Source organism: Hipposideros armiger, unplaced genomic scaffold, assembly GCF_001890085.2.
Source record: "Hipposideros armiger isolate ML-2016 unplaced genomic scaffold, ASM189008v1 scaffold_61, whole genome shotgun sequence".
Classification (NCBI taxonomy): Eukaryota; Metazoa; Chordata; class Mammalia; order Chiroptera; family Hipposideridae; genus Hipposideros; species Hipposideros armiger.
In genome coordinates, this window is record NW_017731411.1 from 3,233,663 (window position 1) to 3,255,253 (window position 21,591).

The 21,591-nt window shown below is 46.8% G+C and overlaps 1 protein-coding gene across 1 annotated transcript in view; it reads left to right on the forward strand.

Annotated features, from left to right (window-relative positions):
- The first annotated feature begins 21,102 nt into the window (after positions 1-21,102).
- LRRC75A (leucine rich repeat containing 75A) overlaps positions 21,103-21,591 on the forward strand; it is a 49,539-nt gene continuing 49,050 nt past the window's right edge. Inside the window, exon 1 of the mRNA XM_019641546.1 lies at positions 21,103-21,469. Within this exon, the coding sequence (XP_019497091.1) occupies positions 21,218-21,469 (252 nt within the window). The 5' untranslated portion in view covers positions 21,103-21,217. The remainder of the gene's footprint in view (positions 21,470-21,591) is intronic.

Below are 21,591 nucleotides of genomic sequence, written 5' to 3' on the forward strand. Positions count from 1 at the left end.
GCCTGAGCCAGGAGTATATGGGGCTCCAGAAGGAGGCAAAGTCCGGATCACAGAGGGCTTCTGGGCCTCATGAGAACCGTCATTCAGCAACACAGGATAGTTACCTCAGTTTTCATTGTTGTTTCCAGACTAAATAGCAACTGGTAAGAAGCCAGAAAAATCTAGTGTTTTCAGGCCTGCTCAGAAAGAATGATACACATGGGTCTGTGAGACATCAAATGTTTATCCACCCCCAATTGCTCATAATCGGAATACTTAGTTATTTGCACACAAATCTCAGTTGACATAAACCTGTTACTTGTGCAATTCCAGCAGCAGAGAAAATTTCTCTATTCCTTTTCCTCAGCAGGGTTTCGAATTGAACTTCATTGGTTTTGACCTTGTATTTTATCTCAATAAAGTAGCTTTCAAATAAAAAAAGACTTATGTAACCAAATTTAGTTAATGTTCAAGAGCTTTGTATATTCCCAGTAAATCAGGAAACTAATACAGTTGACCCTTGAACAACAAGGGTTTGAACTGTGTGGATCCACTTATACACAAATTTTTTTCAACAAATATGTGCAGTACTGTAAATGTATTTCCCTTTCCTTATAATTTTCTTAACACTTTCTTTTCGCTAGCTTACTTACTTACTTTGCTGTATATGAGATACATATAACACACAAAATATGTGTTAGTTGACTGTTTATGTTATTGGTAAGGCTTCCGGTCAACAGTAGGCTATTAGTAGTTAACTTTTTAGGAAGTCAAAAGTTATACTTGGATTTTCGACTGTGCAGGGGGGTCAGTGCCCTAATCACAACATTGTTCAAGGGTCAACTGTACTTTATAGGGGCAGCTACACACAAACCTAGAGTTCATTGTCAGGGACTTCAACCCAAACCCTGAAGCTTGTCCTAAAGATCTCCATGTAACATGAAGGAACCCTCCATCAGTTATAGCCAGAAAACCTGTTTCCTATAAAGTCAGAACAGCTGTTATGTTTCTAAGAGATGAAGCAAATTATTGGCATCAGGATGCTTTACTGGACGGTAGTACTTCCGGTTTACACCAGGAATTCTGACTGTTAATTCCAGGACAGCCCATTTCCTGCTAACAAATACCCTTCCTAGGGACCTGCCCACCCTCTAGTTCACCATGACCATACAGAACAAGAACCTACCAGGTGCTCACAAAATGTTGCCTTGTGTTAGGTAAGAAATCAAAACATCTGACTTCTCAGAGACATTTCAGAGGATCAGCACAAAATCACTCAAAAGGTCGCAAACAAGCCTGTACAGGTTTCAGTTTTGTATCGAGTGAAGTGAGAAGACTTAACAGAGCACTTCTTTGCGTGCTACCTTGGCTGCGATGAGCACCTGCAGACTCTCCTAAGCATTGCTTTCATCATGTACCTGGGAGCCTGTCGGCTGGAGTCCGTATCACTCATAAAACTTCAAGTCAGCACCTCAGCTAATCTGTCTCTCAATCTTGCAAGCAAAAACTAGCCACGACATGATGAACTTCCCAACTGACAAAGTGTGAGCACGTTATTTCACTGCATTTCATCCCTGGTTGACAAAAGATTCTGGCCATTGCTCTTACTGTCTAGAGCAATGGCTCTCAGTCAGGGGTGATTTTGTGTCCCAGGGACATTTGGCAATGTCTGGAGACGTATTTGATGTCTTGACTGGGACCTAGGGAGTGGGGAAAGGAGTGCTACTGGCCTCAGGTGGGTAGAGGCCAGGGATGCTGCTAAACATTCTACAGTGCACGGGGCAGCCTCCCTCCCACCCCCAAAGAATTATCCATTCTAAAATGTCAATAGTGTCAAGATTAAGAAACCCTGGTCTAGAACTGGAATCCAAACACCTGAGTGCCTACCATTTAGTCCTGTCAGGAACTTTTCTGCCCACCAAAATCATTCTCCACTTTTGTAATCATGAGAAGAGGGTACAGTAAGGTACAAGGCTACACTACATTTTCCAACTGCCTTTGCAATTTAGTGCAGTCATGTGACTAGCTCTCACCAATAAAATGTGACCTGTCGTGATGTATGTCACTACCAGCCAAAGCTGCTGAGAATTATCTTTCCCTTTGTGCTGGCAAGATATAAATGACAACTAGGCTATGGTGGAGCCACAGATTGGCTCCTGGATCCCTGAGTCATCATATGGGGGAGAGCCACCAACCAACTAAGAGCACATGCTGCAATCTGTGATATGAATGTGAAATAAAGTTCTTTGGTGTTTGAGCCAATAACATCTTTGGGTCTCTTTGTCAACACAGCTTAGCTTATCCCAGCTAATAAACAGCCATTCCCAAAGTCCATGTTGGCCCTAGGAGCTGTGCAGAGCTGAGACCGCTGAATGAGGCAAACATGGCAGGAACCTTTGCCCCTGAGGTTAATATGGGGTTCCCTCTCCTCTAATTGGTAGGGCTGCATGTGTCAAAGCCCACTATTGAGGGGCCCTTGCTTTGCTCAGTACAGCCTCAACTCCAGGAGTAAGCTGTGATACCATCCCATTTCTATGTGACTTCAGTTACATCATAATAATTAGGGCACTTTAGTTGCAAATGGCAGAACCTCAACCAGAACCAGCTTAGGCAAAATAAGGGATAAAGCTCGGATAACCAAACCACAAGAAGCAGCAGGGTGGACAGGGAGAGCTGGAACAGCAGGACTCTCTTTCTCCATTCTAGGTGTACTGGCTTCATTTTTGCTTTCTGCAATTAAGCCTTTTCACACCAGAGAGAAAGGCACCATCATCCTTGCGCTTGTATCCTTATGCCTAGCCAAAGGGGGAGGTTCACCCATGCCTCCAGCTTGAAAACCTCTGGGAGGGACTTGGGTTGAGCAATCTGTGATATGAATGTGGCTGGAGCAGGATGTGTTATCAGCAGTGAGGAATGGGTACTACTCCAATATAAACAATCACCATACACGCATACTATTAAATTGAGATCTGCTCACCTTCCCCTTCCACCTTCCCAGTGACCCATCTTTACCTCCAGTCCCTGCTGCTCTGAGCCAGGGAATCAGTGTGTAGCCTTAGGGAGCATATCACAGAATTCTTTCCCTCATAATCCCTCCTGCACCATTCCTATCACTGGCAGCCAGCGTTGTTCAAAATGTGACAGGAGAAAATTCTAACTGGGCAAGATGTGATAAATCATAAACCATGATGGCACATGAGATTTACCATGTGACTAAAGATGGAAATTTTTCAGCAAGATAAACTGATACCATGTATTTCAAGTGATCCCTTTCCAGCTTCTACTGGCTAATCCTTGTTTATTTCATTCATAGCATTTATCACATTCTGCAATTACTTGGTTTATTTGTTTTCCCATCTCTCCTACTAGAATGTAAGCTCCCTGAGTACAGGATCTTGTCTCTCCAGCGTTCCTCATGCCCAGCATAGTGCTTGGTGTGCCATTGTTTGTGATGTGTGCAAGAGTGTGCCTTTTGCCAAAGTATAGAATGTTCTGGGATTTTGCTGAGGGCCCATTCCACTTTTTCCTGTGTGTGTATTGATTTAAGTGTCTGCAGGAACTTTGAATTTATTCTTGCTTGTATCACTCCTTGCAGAAGTTTCTTGAAATCCCTAAGACCTAGACGGCTGCTGTCTCCTCATTTCTAGTGTAATTTTCCAGTACTTTGTGAAACCCTTTTAGTCATTTCAGTGATAATTTGGAAGATGGAGGTTCCTGGTACAAACAGAGGACTCAAGATTAGAGAGGAATAAACTGATATGACAGTGGTCTCTCTTTGGAGATGGTGGTCATTGTCTCACCTCCCAAGTCTTCCCAATATTTATAGAAATTCATTCCATATATATTTATTTATTGGCAGGGGTGCAATTCACTTTCTTAAATCCAAACTTCCAAGTCCTCATGTTGACCACTTTTTGCCACCACTGACTGCTTTTTCCTTTCTGGAACTTTCTTCCCCTTGGCTTCCATGGTGCAGTCATCCAAGACCCTGCTTCTTCCCAGTTTGCCTTCTTCCTCTTTGACATTACCTCTCTGTTCTCTTCAAAGTTTCCCCTTCCTCCTCCAGCATGTAAAACAACACAATGCCTCACTGATCTGTCCTTGTCCATCTTCTCATCCCCAGTGAACTTATCCACTCACTTGGGTTGTTACTTCTAAATGTGGTTGTTCTCGACTATACATGCCTAATGAGATCACATTCCTGTGCTTTCACAATGTGCATCTCAAACTCAACATATGCAGAGGTCATTTTCTCCCCACAGTCTTGCTCTTCTAGCTGCTTCTCTTTCTCTCAGCATTTTCCTGCCCCTCATTCAACTTGTAACCCAGTCCTGTCAACCCTGCATCTTCAACATATCTCTATGACCCTACCTCTGCATCCTAACCACCCTTACTTTTATTTCAGCCTTCATCTTTCTTTTTTGCTGTTAACAGTTTCATTAAGAAATAATTTACATTCCATAAAATTCACCGATTTCAATGGTATAATTCAATAATGCTGCATCATTTTTTATGTCTACTAGTACAGTCTCTGTCTCCTTGCCTCCAGTTCCTCACTATTAGCTACCTCTACGCCTCCTCTAGGAGATTCTTCCCACAACACAGCACAGATAAAGACAAAGACTTCAACTTTTCAACACTTCAATACCTTGAATGCAGGATTAAGCCCCAAATTCTTGTCACCTAAGGCCCTTCATAGCCAGGCCCCTGCCCACCTTTCCAGCCTCCCTTCCATCCCTTGCACCCTATACTCTAATTCTGTGGAGCTACTTGCAGGCGCCCAACGTGCCAAGCTACAGCATGATGCTTTCTTTTGCAGAATGCCTCTCCTGAGTCAACCTGGAAAATGCCACCTGTCTTTAACACCCAGGCCACCGGGACACCTCTTCAGGACACTTTTCCTCTTTCATGACTCACTGTACCCCACCATGTCTTTATCTCTCATAGGCCCTATAACACTGAACTTCATTTATTTTATTACAAATCTGTCTTCCCTGCCAGACTATGAATTTCAGGACACATAGTAGGCTTTCAGTATATGTTCCATGAGTGAATATTACAAGCACATAAACTCCATGAAAGGGGGAGTTTTGTTGTTTTGTACGCTGCTGTATTCTCAGAGCCTGAAGCAATGTCTGTTGCATAGCACATATTCAGCAAATATTTGTTGAATCTATGAGTAAAATACAAATAAAAGTATACACACCAAGTGTATATCATATACACGTATTTTAGAGACCAGCTTTCCAAGAGTCTACGAATCTATGGAATTTTTCTTCAAAGAAAGCCCAAGGAGACATCACTACTCCTCCGTCCCCTCAACAGCCAGATACCAGCTGAGTAGCTGTCAGCTTCCTCCAGGGCCTCCCGATGACTCACAGGAGAGCTTTCTTAGGGACGAGTGGGAGGAGATGATGGTTGACGAAAATAACCACACACACTCGAAGCATCACCAAGCCTCTGTCTGTGGAGTGAACAACAGAGGTGAACCCAAAGGTTTCTCCCAGGCAGGGCAAGGCAGGTATCCATCCTTCCAGCGCCAGTGTTTATCAAACATTTCCATGGTCAGGGTAAATGAAGTAACATAGCCACTGCTCCTTAGTAATCAGCTGCTCGTGTTATATGTGAACATTCTTTGTAGACTGTGAAGGAAACACACTGGGAGGAGTAATTATTAAATATCATTAAGTTGATAATTCCCTCTGTGTGTCTTTTTTATTCTTTACAAAGGGTTTTCCCATACTTTATCTCATTTGATAATCACATCTACCAGGAGAGAAGGGCAATTTTACAGATAAAGACAAAGACTCAGAGAGAATCAGTGACTTGCTTAGAGCATGATTCTCAAAGTGGTCCAAGGACCAGCAGCATTAGCATCACCTGGGAACTTATTAGGCATGCAAATTCTGGGCCCTACCCAGATCTACTGAATCAGAAACTGGGATGAGGCCCAGCGATGTGTTGTAACAAGCCCTCCAGGTGGTTCAAATACATGCCCAAGTTTGAGAACCACCGACTTAGAATCACGAAAATAGCAAGTTTCGGATTCTGGGACACCCAAGGATGTCCTTAGGTGCTATCCTCCTTTGAGTTATTTGCATGTTAATAGCTAACCATTTCCTGCTCCTGCTTTTCCTTCTTGATGTCAGGCACAGATCAGTTCCAGCTATGTCTCCAGCCTCTCTCCACTCCACTCTCCCTCCCACTGGCCTCCTCTGTTCCTTAAACATGCCAAGTTCTTTTCTGCCCCAGGACCTTTGCACATACTGTTTCCTCTGCCTGTTATGCTATCCATCCTAGCTTGATTCTTCTCGTGTTAGGTCTCAAGGGAAGCATCATCTCTTCAAAGAGACCTTTTTAGGGTACCTCCATGACTCTGTCAGATCCCTCTATTTATTCCCATTGTTTCTTTACTAGAAAGTAAACTCCCTGAGGGCAGGATGCTGTCTCTCTTACTACTATTATGTCTCCAGAGCCCCACCACAGTACTTAGCACATGATACAAACTCAACAAACATTTATTGAATAAACCACAAACTAGAAGCAACTCAGAAGAAGGAAAAGGCAATTTCCTCCATTCTGGACTCTTCTAAGAATGGCCAGTCTAGACTTTCCATTGGGGAGGTGGGGTAGGGAAGGCAGGTAACTGTTTCTTTGACTATCAGGGGTACCTGATGGAAGCTCCCACACAGAACTTGGTTCCCAAGGATAAACATAAGAACTAAGCTTCAGTGGCCACAGACAGGGAGGGGAGAAAGCTGATTCTAGATAGGAACAGTGGTGCGAGTGGTGGGACCTAGGGGGAGGTGTAGCTTCCCTCAGGCTGGGAAGAGGATAGCTCTTTTTTTCTCTTTCAATTTGTGGGGGGAAAAAACACATAACATGAAATCTTCCCTCTTCACATTTTTTTTTTCCAGCTGACCCATCCTGCCACCTGTTGGCAGCTCAGCGGCAGCTCAGCTCAGGCCTCTTCACACATTTTTAAATCTATATACTATAGTGTTGTTAGTATACGTACATTGTTGTGGAGCATATCTCTAGAACTTTTTCATCTTGCAGGACTGAAATTCTAATAGTCATTAAACAACAACTCCCCACTCCCTCTCCCCCCACCCTTGGCACCTACCATTCTACTTTTTATCTCTATGAGTTTGACTGTGTATCTCATATAAATGGAATCATATAGTATTTGTCCTTTAGTGACAGACTTATTTCACTCAGCATAATGACCTCATTTCATTCATGTTGTAGCATGTGACAGGCTTTCTTTCTTTTTTAAAAAGCTAAATAATATTCCATTGTATGTATTACCACATTTTCTTTATCTATTCATCTGTTGGTGGACACTTGGGCTGTTTCTACCTTTTGGCTATTGTGAATACTATGAATGTGGGAGTGTAAACACTTCTTCACGTTCCTATTTTCAATTCTTCTTATAAATACCCTGAATTGGGCTTGCTGGATCATGTGGTAATTCAATTTTTTAATATTTTGAGGAATTTCCATACTGTTTTCCATAGTGGCTGCACCATTTTACATTCCCAACAGTGCACAAGTGTTCCAATTTCTTCACATCCTTGCCAATACTTACTTTGTTTTTTTGTTTGTTTTGATGATGGCCATCCAAACAGGTGTTAGGTGAAAGCTCATGGTTTTGATCTGTCTTTCTCTGATGATTAGTGATGCTAAGCATCTTTACATATACCTATTGGTCATTTGTATGTCTTCTTTGGAAAAATATCTATTCAAGTCCTTTGAAGGAACAGCTGTTTTTTGGAGGGAAGTTTTGCAAGAGGTAGAGACCTATTGGTGTCCCATTTATATACATGGAGTGCTCTAAATGGAAAGGCTGACTAATGGTTACCTAAGGAGGGAAGGACCCAGGTGACTTGTCTGGGAGCCCTAAACACAACCCTAAACACAAGTTTGACACATGGTAAGGTGGCTGTACCAATATCTATTCAAGTTCCTGCTTCCAGTTATTTGGGGCATATACCTAAAAGTGGAATTGCTGGATCATATGGTAAAAATTCTGTCTAATTTTTTGAGCAACCATCATACTGTTTTCCATAGTGGCTGCACCATTTGAAATTCCCATCAACAGTGCACAAATATTCCAATTTGTCCATATCCTCACCAACAGCTATTACTTTCTGTTTTTGTTTTTGATAGTCAGCATCCTAATGGGCATGAAGTGATACCTCATTGTGGTTTTCATTTGCATTTCCCTGATAGCTTGTGATGTTGAGCAACTTTTCATTGGTCATTCAGATACCTTCTTTGGAGAACTGCCTATTCAAATCCCTTGCCCATTTTTAAATCAGGTTGTTTGTTTTTGTGGCTGTTATTAAGCTTTCTTTCTGGCTTTGGAGTCTGCCATTTATAAAGTAGTATATGTCAGGTATTGTGTAAGGCCAATAACACACACATCTCACTTTATCCTCATTAAACCTTGAAATGCAGGTACAATCAGTATTTGCATTTTACAGAAGAGGCACCAAGGCCCAGAGAGGTTAAACCACCTGCTTGTGGTCACACAGCGGGTCCAGGCCTGTGTGATTCCAAGCCCGCAGTTCTCACCACCTCTCATCACTGTGGCAGGTTGATAGGGAGGCTGGGGCAGGGCCCTCTCACAAGTCACATGGATCTCTCCGCTAAAGCCCAGCATGCTAGGAAGACTCCCAAGTTGAAGATGAGGAGCCTGGGCTCTGCTGGTCTCAGCGCTGCTATGATTGGCTGGGAAGCTTCCAGCACAGTCACCCCATTGCACTTGGCCTGTGGCAGCATTGAGAATCAAGGGAGATTATGGATGGGAAGATCCTTTGAAAAGTCATACCAGGGCTGGCCAAGTGGCTTGTTGGTTAAGAGTTGGCTTGGGAGCGCAAGCTCTGAGCAGCAGGGCCACCCGTTCAGATCCCACATGGGCCAGTGACACTGCCATCTACAGCTAAGACGGTGAACAGCTCGACTTGGAGCTGGGCTGCTGTAAGTCACCAACAACAGCGTAGGTTGCAGTGTGGCTGCAGTGGGCTGCCATAAGCTACTGTGAGTGGCCAGCAGCCAGCGTGAGTGACTGGCAGCCGGCGTGAGTGGCCAGTGTGTGAACTACTGTGAGCTACCGTGAGCGGCCGTCCAGTGACCAGTGACCGACTGCCTCAGCTGGGAAGAGCGCAATGATCACAATACCAACACGGGCCAGTGAAGCGACGTCCTCCACTACAAGACTGAAGAACAAAAGAACAGCAACTTGTCTGTTCCTTTTCCCCGATTCCCCAATAAAATTTTTTTTTTTAAATAAAAGTCATACCAGAAAGAAGTGAAGCACTGTAAGGATTGACAAGGCTCGTGCAAGAGTCTTGCCTACACATTTGGCACCTCAGAACCTGGTACTGTCTCCAGGCTAGTGGCTCACAGACTAGGGTGGCTGGCGGTTGTCTTGCTTTCTTGTGTGTCTTTCCTCAAACACCCACGGGCACCTAGTAGAGAGGGTGGGAGCAGTTGCGGCCTGGTGCTGGCCTCTTGTGGGGACTGGCCTCCACTGCCCTGTGGTGTTCAGGAGGCAGAGCTGTTTTCTGTTACATGGCTCCTCTTCTACCCGCCCACGAAAAAGGCAAGAGCACAGCTGTGACGGGCAGAACAGCGGTCTCCCAAAGATGTCCACATCCTAATCCCCAGAACCACTGAATATGTTTCCTTACATGTGCCAACAAAATAAAGTCCAAATTTTAAGAGTTCTTTGAGTCAAAGACTGAGGACTAGCTGGAAGCGAAATCTCAATGGATTGAGAAAATTCTCTGAAGAAAAGCAGTTTTGCAGTTCTTTGTAAATATTTAGAATCAAAGGAGAAAACATAAGGAGGGTTCCATGAAATCCATTGGTGGTATGAAGGAGACTGGAGAAAGCAGAGAGGGGAAGTCTCTGGGATTGGATAAAAAGTAAAATGGGGAGATACATACTTCCTTTACACTGGTGGGTACCGGAGAGCCAACATTTAACATTTATAGTAAATAGAGACGTATGCGGGCAACAAGGTAACAATGAAGAGTTTCATGGTCATTGTGCTCCGGTGCCTCTGGTTATGCCTCTGGAAAAGAAAAATACTCTGACATTTCCAAAGTATGTTATCCTAGATGCAAAGGAACAATGGATAGGGTTTGCTTAAGGAAAAGATTGACTTTTTACTAAGGAAGCTATAGGCCTGGGATTTGCTAGCCTCCATGACCTGCCCAGTTAGGAATTTAGGATCAGATCACCCTGTGTGGTTACCTTCAGTCACTGAGCTTGTCAGGTCTGCTCTGTAGCTCCTTCTTCATTCACACACGGCAAAAGGGACATTGCAGGTACGATTAAGTTAAGGACCTTGAGGTGGGGAGATGTGATATTGGGACTTATAGTTGGTCTTAGTCCACAATTCCTGGCTCCCAGCTCCCAGAACTGTTGGAAGTTCCTAAGTGTTGAGAGGGAAAAGGATGTCTTTTGTTATGTGAATGAGGCGGCTTTTGGACACCACCTAAGGATGGGGCTGGTTGCCAATAGAACCAACCTGTGATTAGAGGGTTGGAACTTTCAGTCCCACTGCCCCTCCCATCCCCCTACACCTCCACCTTCTTCCCACCCCTGCCTCCCAGAGGGGAGAGAGTACTGGAGGTTGAATCAATGGCCAATGGCCAATGATCTCATCAATCATGCCTATGTAATGAAACCTCCATAAAAAACCCAAGAGGATGGGGTTTGGAACCTTCTAGGTAGGTGAACATGTGATACGAGGGGAGAGTAGCATGCCTGGATAAAGCATGAAAGCTCCTTCCTTACCCTTTCCTCATACCTTGTCCTATGCTTCTCTTCCATTTGGATGCTCCTGAGTTATATCCTTTTACAATAAACTGGTGATCTAGTAAGTAACATGTTTCTCTGAGTTTTGTGAGCTGTTCTAGCAAATTATTTGAATCCAAGGAGGGAGTCATTGGAACCTTCAATCTGTGGCCAGTTGGTCAGAAGCACAGGTAATTGGGGCTTGTATCTGGTATCTGGAGTGTGTGTGAAGGTTATGGGCAGTCTTGTAGGACTAAACCCTTAACCCATGGAATCTGATAACGATCTCTGGATAGATGGTGTCAGAATTGAGTTGGGCCAGCAAAGTGGCGCGTTGGTTAAGAATTGGCTTAAGACGCCAGCTCTGAGCAGCAGGGACCCAGTTTGGATCCCACATGCGGGCCAATGACGCTGTACCCTCTACAGCTAAGATGCTGAACAACAGCTCGACCTGGTGCTGGGCTGCCATGAGTCGCCGGCAATGGTGTAGGCTGCAGTGGGGCTGGCCAGCAGCTGGCGTGAGCTTTCGTGAGCTGCCATGAGCCGCCGTTCGTGGCCGTCCAATGGCCGGAGAGCGACTGCCTCAGCCGGGAAGAGCACAATGATAATACCAACATGGGCCAGTGAAGTGATGTCCTCCACAACTAGACTGAAGAACAAAAAGGACAGCAACTTGTCTGTTCCCCTTTCCCAATTCCCCAATGCTGTTCCCCTTCCCCAATTCCCCAATAAAATCTTTAAAAAAAAAAAAGAATTAAGTTGAATTCTAAGACACCTTGCTGGTGTCTGAGAATTGTTTATTGGTGTGGGGGAAACCCCTCCCATATGGGAAATTGGGTCCCAGAACACCAATTTAGGAGATTATCCTAGAGTATCTGGGAGGGACCATGTAATCACAAGGGTCCTTATAAGAGGAAGGCAGGAAGGAAGGTCAGAGAATGGGGTGATGTGACAACAGAAACAGAGGTCAGAGGGCCGGCTGGGTGGCTCAGTTGGTTAGAGCACGAGCTTTGAGCAACAGGGTTGCTGGTTCAATTCCCACATGGGCCAATGAGCTGCCATTGAGCTGCCAATGGGCGGCCGGATGGCACAGCTGGTGACAGCACATGCTGTTAAACAAAAGGTTGCCCGTTCAACTCTCGTATGGGATGGTGGGCTGCGCCCCCACAACTAAGATTGAACACAGCACCTTGAACTAAGTGGCCCCGAGCTGCCAACAGGCGGCCAGATGGCTCAGTTGGTTAGAGCATGTGCTCTTAACAACAAAATTGCTGGTTCGACTCCCGCATGGAACTGTGGGCTGCACCCCCCTGACACACACACACACACACACACACACACACACACACAACTAGATTGAAAGCAGCGACTGGACTTGGAGCTGAGCTGCATCCTCCACAACTAAGATTAAAGGACAACTTGGAACTGATGTGTCCTGGTAAAACACAATGTTCCCTTCCCCAATTCCCCAACACTGTTCCTTTGCCCAATTCCCCAATAAAATCTTTTAAAAAAACAAAAGAACTTAGCAGTTACTATGACAGGCTATAAAGAAAAAAGAAACAGAGGTCAGAATGACGTGACTGTTGGAAGGGGGACATAAGCAAAGGAATGACAGCAGCCTCTAGAAGCTGGACAAATGAAGGGAACAGATTCCGTCCTAGAAACTTTAGAAGAACACAGGTCTGCCAACACCTTGATTTTACCCAGTAAGACCCATTTCTGATCTCTGACCTCCAGAGCTGTAAGTTAATAAAATTATGTCCTTTTAAGCCATTAAGTTTGTGGTAATTTGTTACAGCAACAAAAGGAAATAAATACCCAATAGAAAATGGACAAAAGAAGTAAAGAGGCATTTAACAGAAAAGGAAATATGTTGGTCAGTAAAGAAAAAGTCAACTCATCAGTTGTCTCAGCTGCCGTAACAAAATGTCACAGACTAGGGCTGGCCGAGTGGCGCGATGGTTAAGAACTGGCTTGGGACGCCAGAGGGCCCCGGTTCGGATCCCACATATGAGGGTCAGTGACACTGCCCTCCACAGCTAAGATGCTGAACAACAGCTCACCCTGGAGCTGGGCTGCCCTGAGTCGCTGGTGACGGCATAGGCTGCAGCCCCTGTGGCAGTGGGTTGCCATGGGCTACCGTGTGTAGCCAGCAGCCAGCGTGAGCGGCCAGCAGCCGCAGTGAGCGGCCGTCCAGAAGCCGGCGACTGATCTGCCTTGACCAGGAAAAGCACAATGATGGTGCCAACTTGGGCCAGTGAAGCAACGTCCTCCACAACTAGACTGCAGAACAAAATGACAGCAACTTGTCTGTTCCCCTTCCCCCCAATTCCCCAGCACTGTTCCCATCCCCCCAATTCCCCAATTAAAAAAAAACAACCTAACAACAACAAAAAAATGCCACAGACTAGGTGGCTTAGAACATTCCCATTCCAAAAGGGAAAAACAGGAGAAAAGGAAGAGGTGCCAGGTCCCAAGAAAGTCCAAAACCTAGTCTTTGTTATGGCAGCATAAACTAACTAAGACTACTGAAGAAATGCAAATTAAGGCCCCAGTATGATTCCATTTTAATTGGAAAGTAATTGGAAAAATTAATAAACCTATCAATAACAAGCATTGGAGAGGAGAAGAGAGTATGGATTGGGGCGGGGGGCGAGGTGGGGAGGGGTGAGGATCTCTCATACAATGCTGGGGGCGGGCAGTAATGCGGTAGAAAACAATCCAGCATTTATCGCAAAGCTAAACCATTCCACTCCTAGAGCCATACTAGACAAACAACAGGAACATACAAGAATATTCATAAGAGCACTTTTCCCAATAACAAAAGGCTAGAAACAACCTGAATGGCCGTCGGTGGGAGAGTGGAAAAATACACTTTCATACAATTCTACTCAGTGGAAATGAATAAACTACCATGATGATTCTTACCACTACAACAAGGATGATTCTTACCACTACAATATTAAGTGGAAAAAGTAGCTCTGAAAAAAATTCCATAGGGCTGGCCAAGTGGCATGTTGGTTAAGAGCTGGCTTGGGATGCCAGCTCTGAGCAGCAGTGCCCCAGTTCAGATCCCACATTAGGGCCAGTGATGCTGCACCCTCTACAGCTAAGATGGTGAACAACAGCTTGAGCTGGAGCTGAGCTGCTGTGAGTTGTCGGCAACAGCCGTATGCTGCAGTGGGGCTGGCCGCTGGCATGAGTTTTCGTCAGCTGCCGTAGGCCTCCATGAGCGGCCATCCAATGTGCCTCACCTGGGAAGAGCACAATGATCGTACCTACATGGGCCAGTGAAGCGACATCCTCCACAACTAGATTGAAGAACAAAAGGACAGCAACTTGTCTGTTCTCCTTCCCCCCATTCCCCAACGCTGTTCCCTCTCCCCAATTCCCCAATAAAATCTTTAAAAAAAAATCCATAGAGCAAGATACCCTTTGATAAAGTTAAAGGCAACCAAAATAAAAAACCGATACCCTTTAGGAACACATGTAAGTGCAATCCAACAACGTGGAGACAGAGGAAATGGGTGGGGGTTTGAATAAAACAAGATTCGGCATGATTTCAAAACACATATGGATTCACTATGCTAGTGTCTTGAGCTTTGCGTATATTTGAAATTTTCCACTGTAAAAAGAAATTTTAAAATAATATAAAGAGGAAAGCAAGGATAATGAACATAGGATTCAGGAGGCAGGGATGGGAGGGAACCCTATGATGAAATGTCAGTTATTGCCAATGGACTGATTTGGCTTCATTTTGTTTTGGATGGCAAGTTCATGGGCACTTATTACATAACTCACCAAACAACTAAATTAAAGCAAGCTATGCATGGAACGATGAAGAAATAATTAGAGAAGCAGAGGGAAGGAAGCATGAAGTCAATCTCGTACACAGTTCTCAGTGGCACTAGGTATTGGGGTGTCGGAAAAGTCATGACGCATTTTTGCAACAAAAAACATAGAAAAAATATGTCATGACTTTTCCGACAACCCAACAGATGAGTCCCAGGATGCATCCTGCTTTGTTTGCAAGAAGAGAGCTTGGAACTCATGGAGACCTGGATGCTAGTTCTCCTGCTCTCCTCAGGTCCTTCTCCCCCTCGCAGGCCACGTCTCTCATCTGTGTGCCTGCCCAAAGGCCTGGGCACACAGGGCTTCGAGATTCCTGATAAGAACTGATCCAATGTTTGGAATGTCACACAGGTGGTCTGCTCCTACTGGTGAACTTTCGGACCAAAATGTGGGTGTTGACAATCATCCCCCACATGTCATCATTCAGGGACCCTAACACATTTACCTTGTAGCCAAGACAAGGTACCATGTGTTGGAAGAGCTGCTAAGAGAACAGGCTAACAGGCCTCCTAGAAAAGGGGAGGGTCTTCCTTTGAGAAGAAAAATGAACTAAGAGACAGGGGCCCTTGTTTGTGTGTGTGTGTGTGTGTGTGTGTGTGTGTGTGTGTGTGTGTGTGTGTGTGCTTTCAGTGTTCCCTCAGGGCCAGTTCTTTTGGTGATGCTCTAAATTCCACTGGGTCCATAAATGGTTCTGTCCCTTTGCAACCTTAAGGAGCCCTCAGGAGAGGAACTCTTACTCCCTTCCACCCCATGTCCTAGTTTTTCCAAATTGTGGCCCTCAACAGACCCGACTGGCAGCTTTGGGATCCCTGTAAACTCATTAAAAATGCAAATACCCCTGATTTATTGAATCAGAAACTGAGGGTGGCACTCGGCATACGTGTTTTGACTGGCCCTCCAGGGGACTCTGATGCCTGCTCAAGTTTGAGAACCACTGGCTGAGGTACATTTTATCCCATCCCTGGACTCATGGCTTCACCACCTTCCCTGACAATATTCCACAGGTCATCACTTCCAGGACCTACTGTCACCTATTTGCCCTAAGAAATCCCAGCATGGGTCATTCTAATCCCTCACTTCTTGGCTCTGATTCTGGAGCTGCCAGGAGCTGCTGCAACAAACCTCATGGAAACAGGATGCCCCTCAGAGCTCCTGTCTCCCACCTCAGCAGGAGGTGGTTCACATGCCCATCCTGCCTAACTTCTCCTGTCTCAGACTGCTCTCTCTCCCACTCCTCTCAGCTGCAGTGCTACTGTTACCTCTCTCCACAAGCCTATACCCTACCTTTTCCCCTGGAATTTTAGCAGGTAGCTTTCTGTGACACTAAAAATAAATAAATAAATAAGACCACGAGGCAAGACCTCCTCCAATTTTTCTGACATCTGCAAATTTATCTGCATCTTTCCTTCTCCTTTTCCAAATCAGTGCCAGAGTCCACCTGAGGCTTGTCTCAGGCTCATCACCTCCAGCTACATTCCAGGTCACCTCCCACCCATGTCACCAGGGGCCTTCCTGTTCTGTGCAGCTCCCTGCCTGAGTCCTCTCCCCGTGTTCAAAGACAAACAGCAACTACATAACAACAACATTTCCAAATAAAAATGTTTAAAGTATGTGTCGAGCATCTGTATTTTCTAAACCAGTGCAGACTAGGTTTTGAATCCCAGCTCTCCAATTACTATCAAGGAGGCACTGGCCAAACACTTTACTTGTTTCTGAACATCAGTTTCATCCTCTGTAAAAAGGGCTATCATAACAACTTTTTGCACGATCATTAAGCAAAAGATTAAATATTATCAATGTAAAGCTTATTGCAGCAATAAGAGCTTGATATATTGGATACAAATATTTACTGTTTGATCCATATATTTGATATTTTGATTTAAACATTTAATAATCTGAATGTTCTTTAAGTTCCATTAGGCATCTTTTACTTCAAATTCTTACAACATGAACAGAAACTGGAGTGAGTGTTCAAAGAGAAATCACGATGAGAATTCCTTAATTCTAGGTTTGATGGTGAGAAAAGTCCAATGCTTCCCATGTTACGAAAATTACTTGCTTAAAAGAGAATGACGGAGAGGATAAATTCCATGATTACTTTTTTTTGTCATTAGTTTTATTTTCTTGCAGCAAGTAAAGGAGACAAGGGATTCACATCCAAAATTCTGTCTCTCCATGATTACCTCTTAATCAAATGATCTATCTCCCGTGTAAAACAAACAACAACAAAAACCAGCAGTCCCATTCACAACCAAGTGTCTTGAAAAAACAAGTTACATTAACTTCTCAACTGTCTTATTTGCCTCCCATTTGCTTCTTAACTCCCTGCAAACTGATTTTCTAAAGATCATCAATAGCTTCCCTGTCAACAAATCCCCCTGGCATTTTAATGTCTGGTTCATTCAGTCCTTTTCTTGAGTCCTTCTGTGTACTGGGCTCCTGGCACTAAGCTAACACATTGGAGGTGGTCATGCATTTTCTCATTCAACGAGTGCTTTCTGAGCTCCTCCAATGTACCAGGCACTGTGCTCTGTAAGCCATGGTGGACAACCTGCCCTTGCGGGCTGATAGGCCATCAGAGCCGCATCTGGCACAGGCAGTGAGACCTGGAGAGCATGCCAGAAGGACACCTAACTTTAGCCAGTGGGAGGCAAGGGAATCTCAGAGGCTACCCCTGAGGAAGTGACACCTGAGTTTAGTCTAAAGGACAAAGAGGGATTGACCAATGAGGGGATGAAGAAGGATGCTCCAGGCAGAACAGCATGTGCCAACGAACAGTAGAAACATAGTACAAGGTATTCTGTCATACTCACAGGGTATTATAGTTACATGGAAGAAGGCATGGGAGGCATTTGGGGAAGGCTTCCTGAGAGAGGTATTACCTGAATGGAGTCTTACAGGATGACTAGGCATCTGTTAAAGGGTGAAGGACATCCCAGGAAGACAATGCAGTATGAGTATGTGCAAAAGCACAAAGTGTGGCTTCTTGGGAGAGGTGTAGGAAACAGGATGATGACCGAAGTGAGGACAGTGTAGCAGCTGGGGACATCAATGCCATGTTAAGCAGTTTGGGCTAAAAGTGATAGGACTCACTGAAGACGGGAGTGTGTGTGGGTGTGTGTGTGTGTGTTCTGTTTTTAAGTGATCATTCCAATTGCTACATGGGAGATACATTATAAGGGGCAAGACTAGAGGTGGGGAGACAAGTTAGAAAGGCTATTGTAATGCAATGATTGGGGTCAAAATGACAGCTCCTCAAAAAGGCAGTGGCTGTAGGATGCAATATTTAAACAGTAGAATCAATGATGTACAGTTAATATTAACAACACAGGCTTTCGAGTCATACAGACCTAAGAGTGAATCCCAGCTCTGCCCCTTACTATCTGTGAGGCTTTGAGTAAGTCACTTGACTTATCTAAGATCCCATTTCCTCACCTTTGAAATCATGATTATACAACCCACCTCACAGTTGTTGAAAGAATGAAACAGCATAATACACGCAAAGGACACATCCTGAGACCGAGCACATGGTGAATGCACACAGATGAGAGCTCCAGTCCTTAGTATCATTAACCGGACATGGTGTACCAGTTGCAAATACTGAGAATGACCAGAGCGTTTCTGCCAGAAGGTACTCTACAAGGAGATGCTCATTTGTTGAGTATGCACTACCCACTGTTGAAAGAGACAATGCTCCACAGGCCACTTGCACTTCTTCACATCTTGCTGTGCCAAGAAGGCAAAACCCTGACCCCTTTTTACCTGGGCCACTTCTCGGGGATGTGTGAGCAATACGATACTGTGTCCCTCCAGGCTTGCTTGCTGCTTCCTATAAAGGCACTAGATTCCCAAGCTCAGTGTCCCACAGCTGTGACGCAACCCTGCTGCATGTGGAGCATCCATCTGGGCCCATCACTCTGCCCCTGTGGGACTCAGAAACAAGAGGAACTGATGCAAATATGCTGATGTTCATGCTGTATGCTGTGTGTGCCTGAGTAAAAAAGTCCTATGTTTCTGACCCAGGAGTCTCATGTCTTCTGCCAGCATCCATGAGTCAGTGGCAGGTTCACTTATTAGCTTATGAGCTGGAAAGAGGGACTTGGAGTCATCAGTGTGTGTGCATCGCAGGTAAAGCCATGAATATAAATAACACTGCCCAGGAAGAGGCCTGGGGCCACGCCCTGGGTAACACCAACAAGTAAAGGATAGGGGTAAGAAAAGGAGCTCCCAGAGGACCCCAAGAAGGAAACCTGAAGGAGAGTTGTTCCCTACAAGCCAAGGGAGTAGAGTTTGAATCAAACAGAGTAGGCAACAGGATCAGATGCTGCTTAAAAGTCAAATAAGATGAGGACTAAAAATGGCCACTGAATTTAGGTCACTGGCAAGACATTTCAGTGATGTGGTAGGGCAAGAAGCCAAACTGGAGTGAGTGAGGAATGAATGGAAGTAAAGAAGGTGTGACAATAAATATAAGGTATTTCCAAAAAACTTAGCTGAAAAGAGAAGAGAGAGGTGGGACATTGGTGACCGGAGGGGATGGGGGCAAATGAAAGTTTTCTTTCAAAATAGATGGGAGAGACTGAGAACAAGCCAGAAAATGTTGGGGGAAAATTAAGAGCAAGGAGAAGAGGATGGAATCAGGTTTCTGAAGAGGAGGAAAGAGATGACATGCATATCCCAGGTAAGGGACTGGCCTGAGCCCTCTTCCACTGAGATGGCATTTGCTCCAACCACACACCCTCAAGCAGGCCAACTTACTAGCTCAGGCTGTGGTGGAGCCCACTAACCCTAAGGAGGGACCTCATCAGCAGGTTTTCCTGGTGGTCACTTTACCTGGTAATCCTGCAGGCCAGAAATGAAAGGCACCAAACAGTTTCCCAGCCTGGGTTCTCTGGAGATGCCAACAGACATGTTCTACACACAAAGGGTCCAGGCAAGTTTGGAAGGTGCCACTGTAAGCCCTGTGAGGCCAGCTGGCAGGAAGACTGAGTGTTCTCTGTCAGCAGAGATGGACATTTGGAAGTGGGGCGTCCAAAGGGAAGAGAGCCTGCTGGCGGAGACACAAGCCCCATCTTCCAGATACTCAGGATTGACAGAGAACATGTCTATGGGAAGAGCCAGTGATTATTCACAGACTAGGAAAAGGAGCAGTTCTTGGTGGAACACCTGTACTCAGCTTATTCTTATCCCAACATAACAGAGGAAGGAGCTAAGACTTGCCTGATGCTTAGCGGTCAGCCCATGCTGGGTTCTATGTGCTCTCTCTGGTTTGGGATCTGGCTCTCCTGCCCCTACAGCTCACACTGTCCTTTCCCCAAAAACCAGCACCCAGGGCCTGAGTCAGAGGCAAGCATCACAGTCGCTGCCTGCTCCTGCAGCCCAGTGGCTAAGACCAGGGCAGTCACCCCAGCCCACCAGGGTGGTCCGTGGTCTTGTGATGGGGAAGAGACCCCCAGGTGCCTTAGCCTTCTCTCTAGAAGGGCCCTGGTTGGCTTTCCAAGCAACATCAGACCCCAGGGGGTCTGGTTCTTTATGGGCTAGGCCTGGCAGAGGCGGCCAAGGAAGGAGAGGGGCCAGGAAAGGGTGCAGTTGGGCCTACTTGCAGGCATGGCTCTGCTGTTTTTATACTGGGATTACCCCCAGGAACTTCTCCAGAGTTGTGAGAGTTAGAACAAAAGAGAGCAGTTCTTTACACCCTGATGGTCTAGACTCTCTGAGAGACTGACTGATGAAAGCAACAGATGGACTTTATCCATAAAAGGGCACATACACAATACACAACCTTGCGCATAGTTTCCGTGTCCAAGCACCAACCACCACCACCACAGGTGTCAAAGGAGTGTACATCAGAATACATCAGAATCCGGCTGGCTACAAATGCAGGTCCCCGGGCGCCACCGCGGAGATCAGCATTCAGTGGGTCTGGGGCAAGGCCCGGGGGTCTGCGTTTTTAACCAGCGATTAGGACGTCTTGGGCTCTGGTGCTCAGCAAGCCCACTTTGAGAAATCCGATTCTGCGGCTGAGAGACCTCCCCATGCTCCAAACTTTCTCCATCTCGCGGGGCGCACGGGCTTCACCCTGGCGCACGGTCGTAGAGGCTTCTGGGGAACCTGGTGGGGATCGAGAGCGAGGGCCACTGGGGCCTGTCAGCCCGCTTCGCCACCGCGCCACGGCTCCGGGAGGCTCAGCGCGGCGGCCGACAGGGGGCGCGGTGCCGGGGCCGACACCGGGAGGAGGCGCCCGGCGGCCCCCGGCCCGGAGAGGAGGGGCGGGAAGCAGAAGGGAGGGGAGGGAAGAGGCTGGGAGGCTAGGAGGGAGACGGCGCGCGGCGGCGCGGAGCCAAGGCGCGGACGCAGGGGCAGGAGCCGGAGCCGGAGCCGGGGGCGGGGCGGGGCGGGGCAGGCGGCGGGCGGCGAGCTCCGGGGGAGCGCGCCCAGGGAGCGCGGAGGGAGGAGCGAGGGCAGCGCGGGCCGCCGCCACCCCCGCCCCGCGCCGCCCGCGCGCAACAGTTCCCCCAAAGTTGCAGCCCGACAGGCGGGCTGCCGGCCGGGAACGCAGCATCGTGGCGGCATGGGCACCCGGCAGACCAAGGGCAGCCTGGCGGAGAGAGCCAGCCCCGGCGCAGCGCCCGGTCCCCGCCGCGAACGGCCCGACTTCTGGGCGTCGCTGCTGCTGCGCGCCGGGGACAAGGCGGGGCGCTCGGGCGCCGGCGCGGGGCTGCCCCCCTACCACCGGCGCGTGGGCATGGTCCAGGAGCTGCTGCGGATGGTGCGCCAGGGCCGGCGGGAGGAGGCGGGGACGCTGCTGCAGCACCTGCGCCAGGTGAGCGCGGGGAGAGGAGGCGGGGGGGCCCCGCCCCTTCCCGAGAAGGCCCTGGAACGCCGAGGGGCACCGCCCAGGGTCCCCTCGCGCGCGGATGGAGCCCGTTCTGGAAGCAGGTGCCT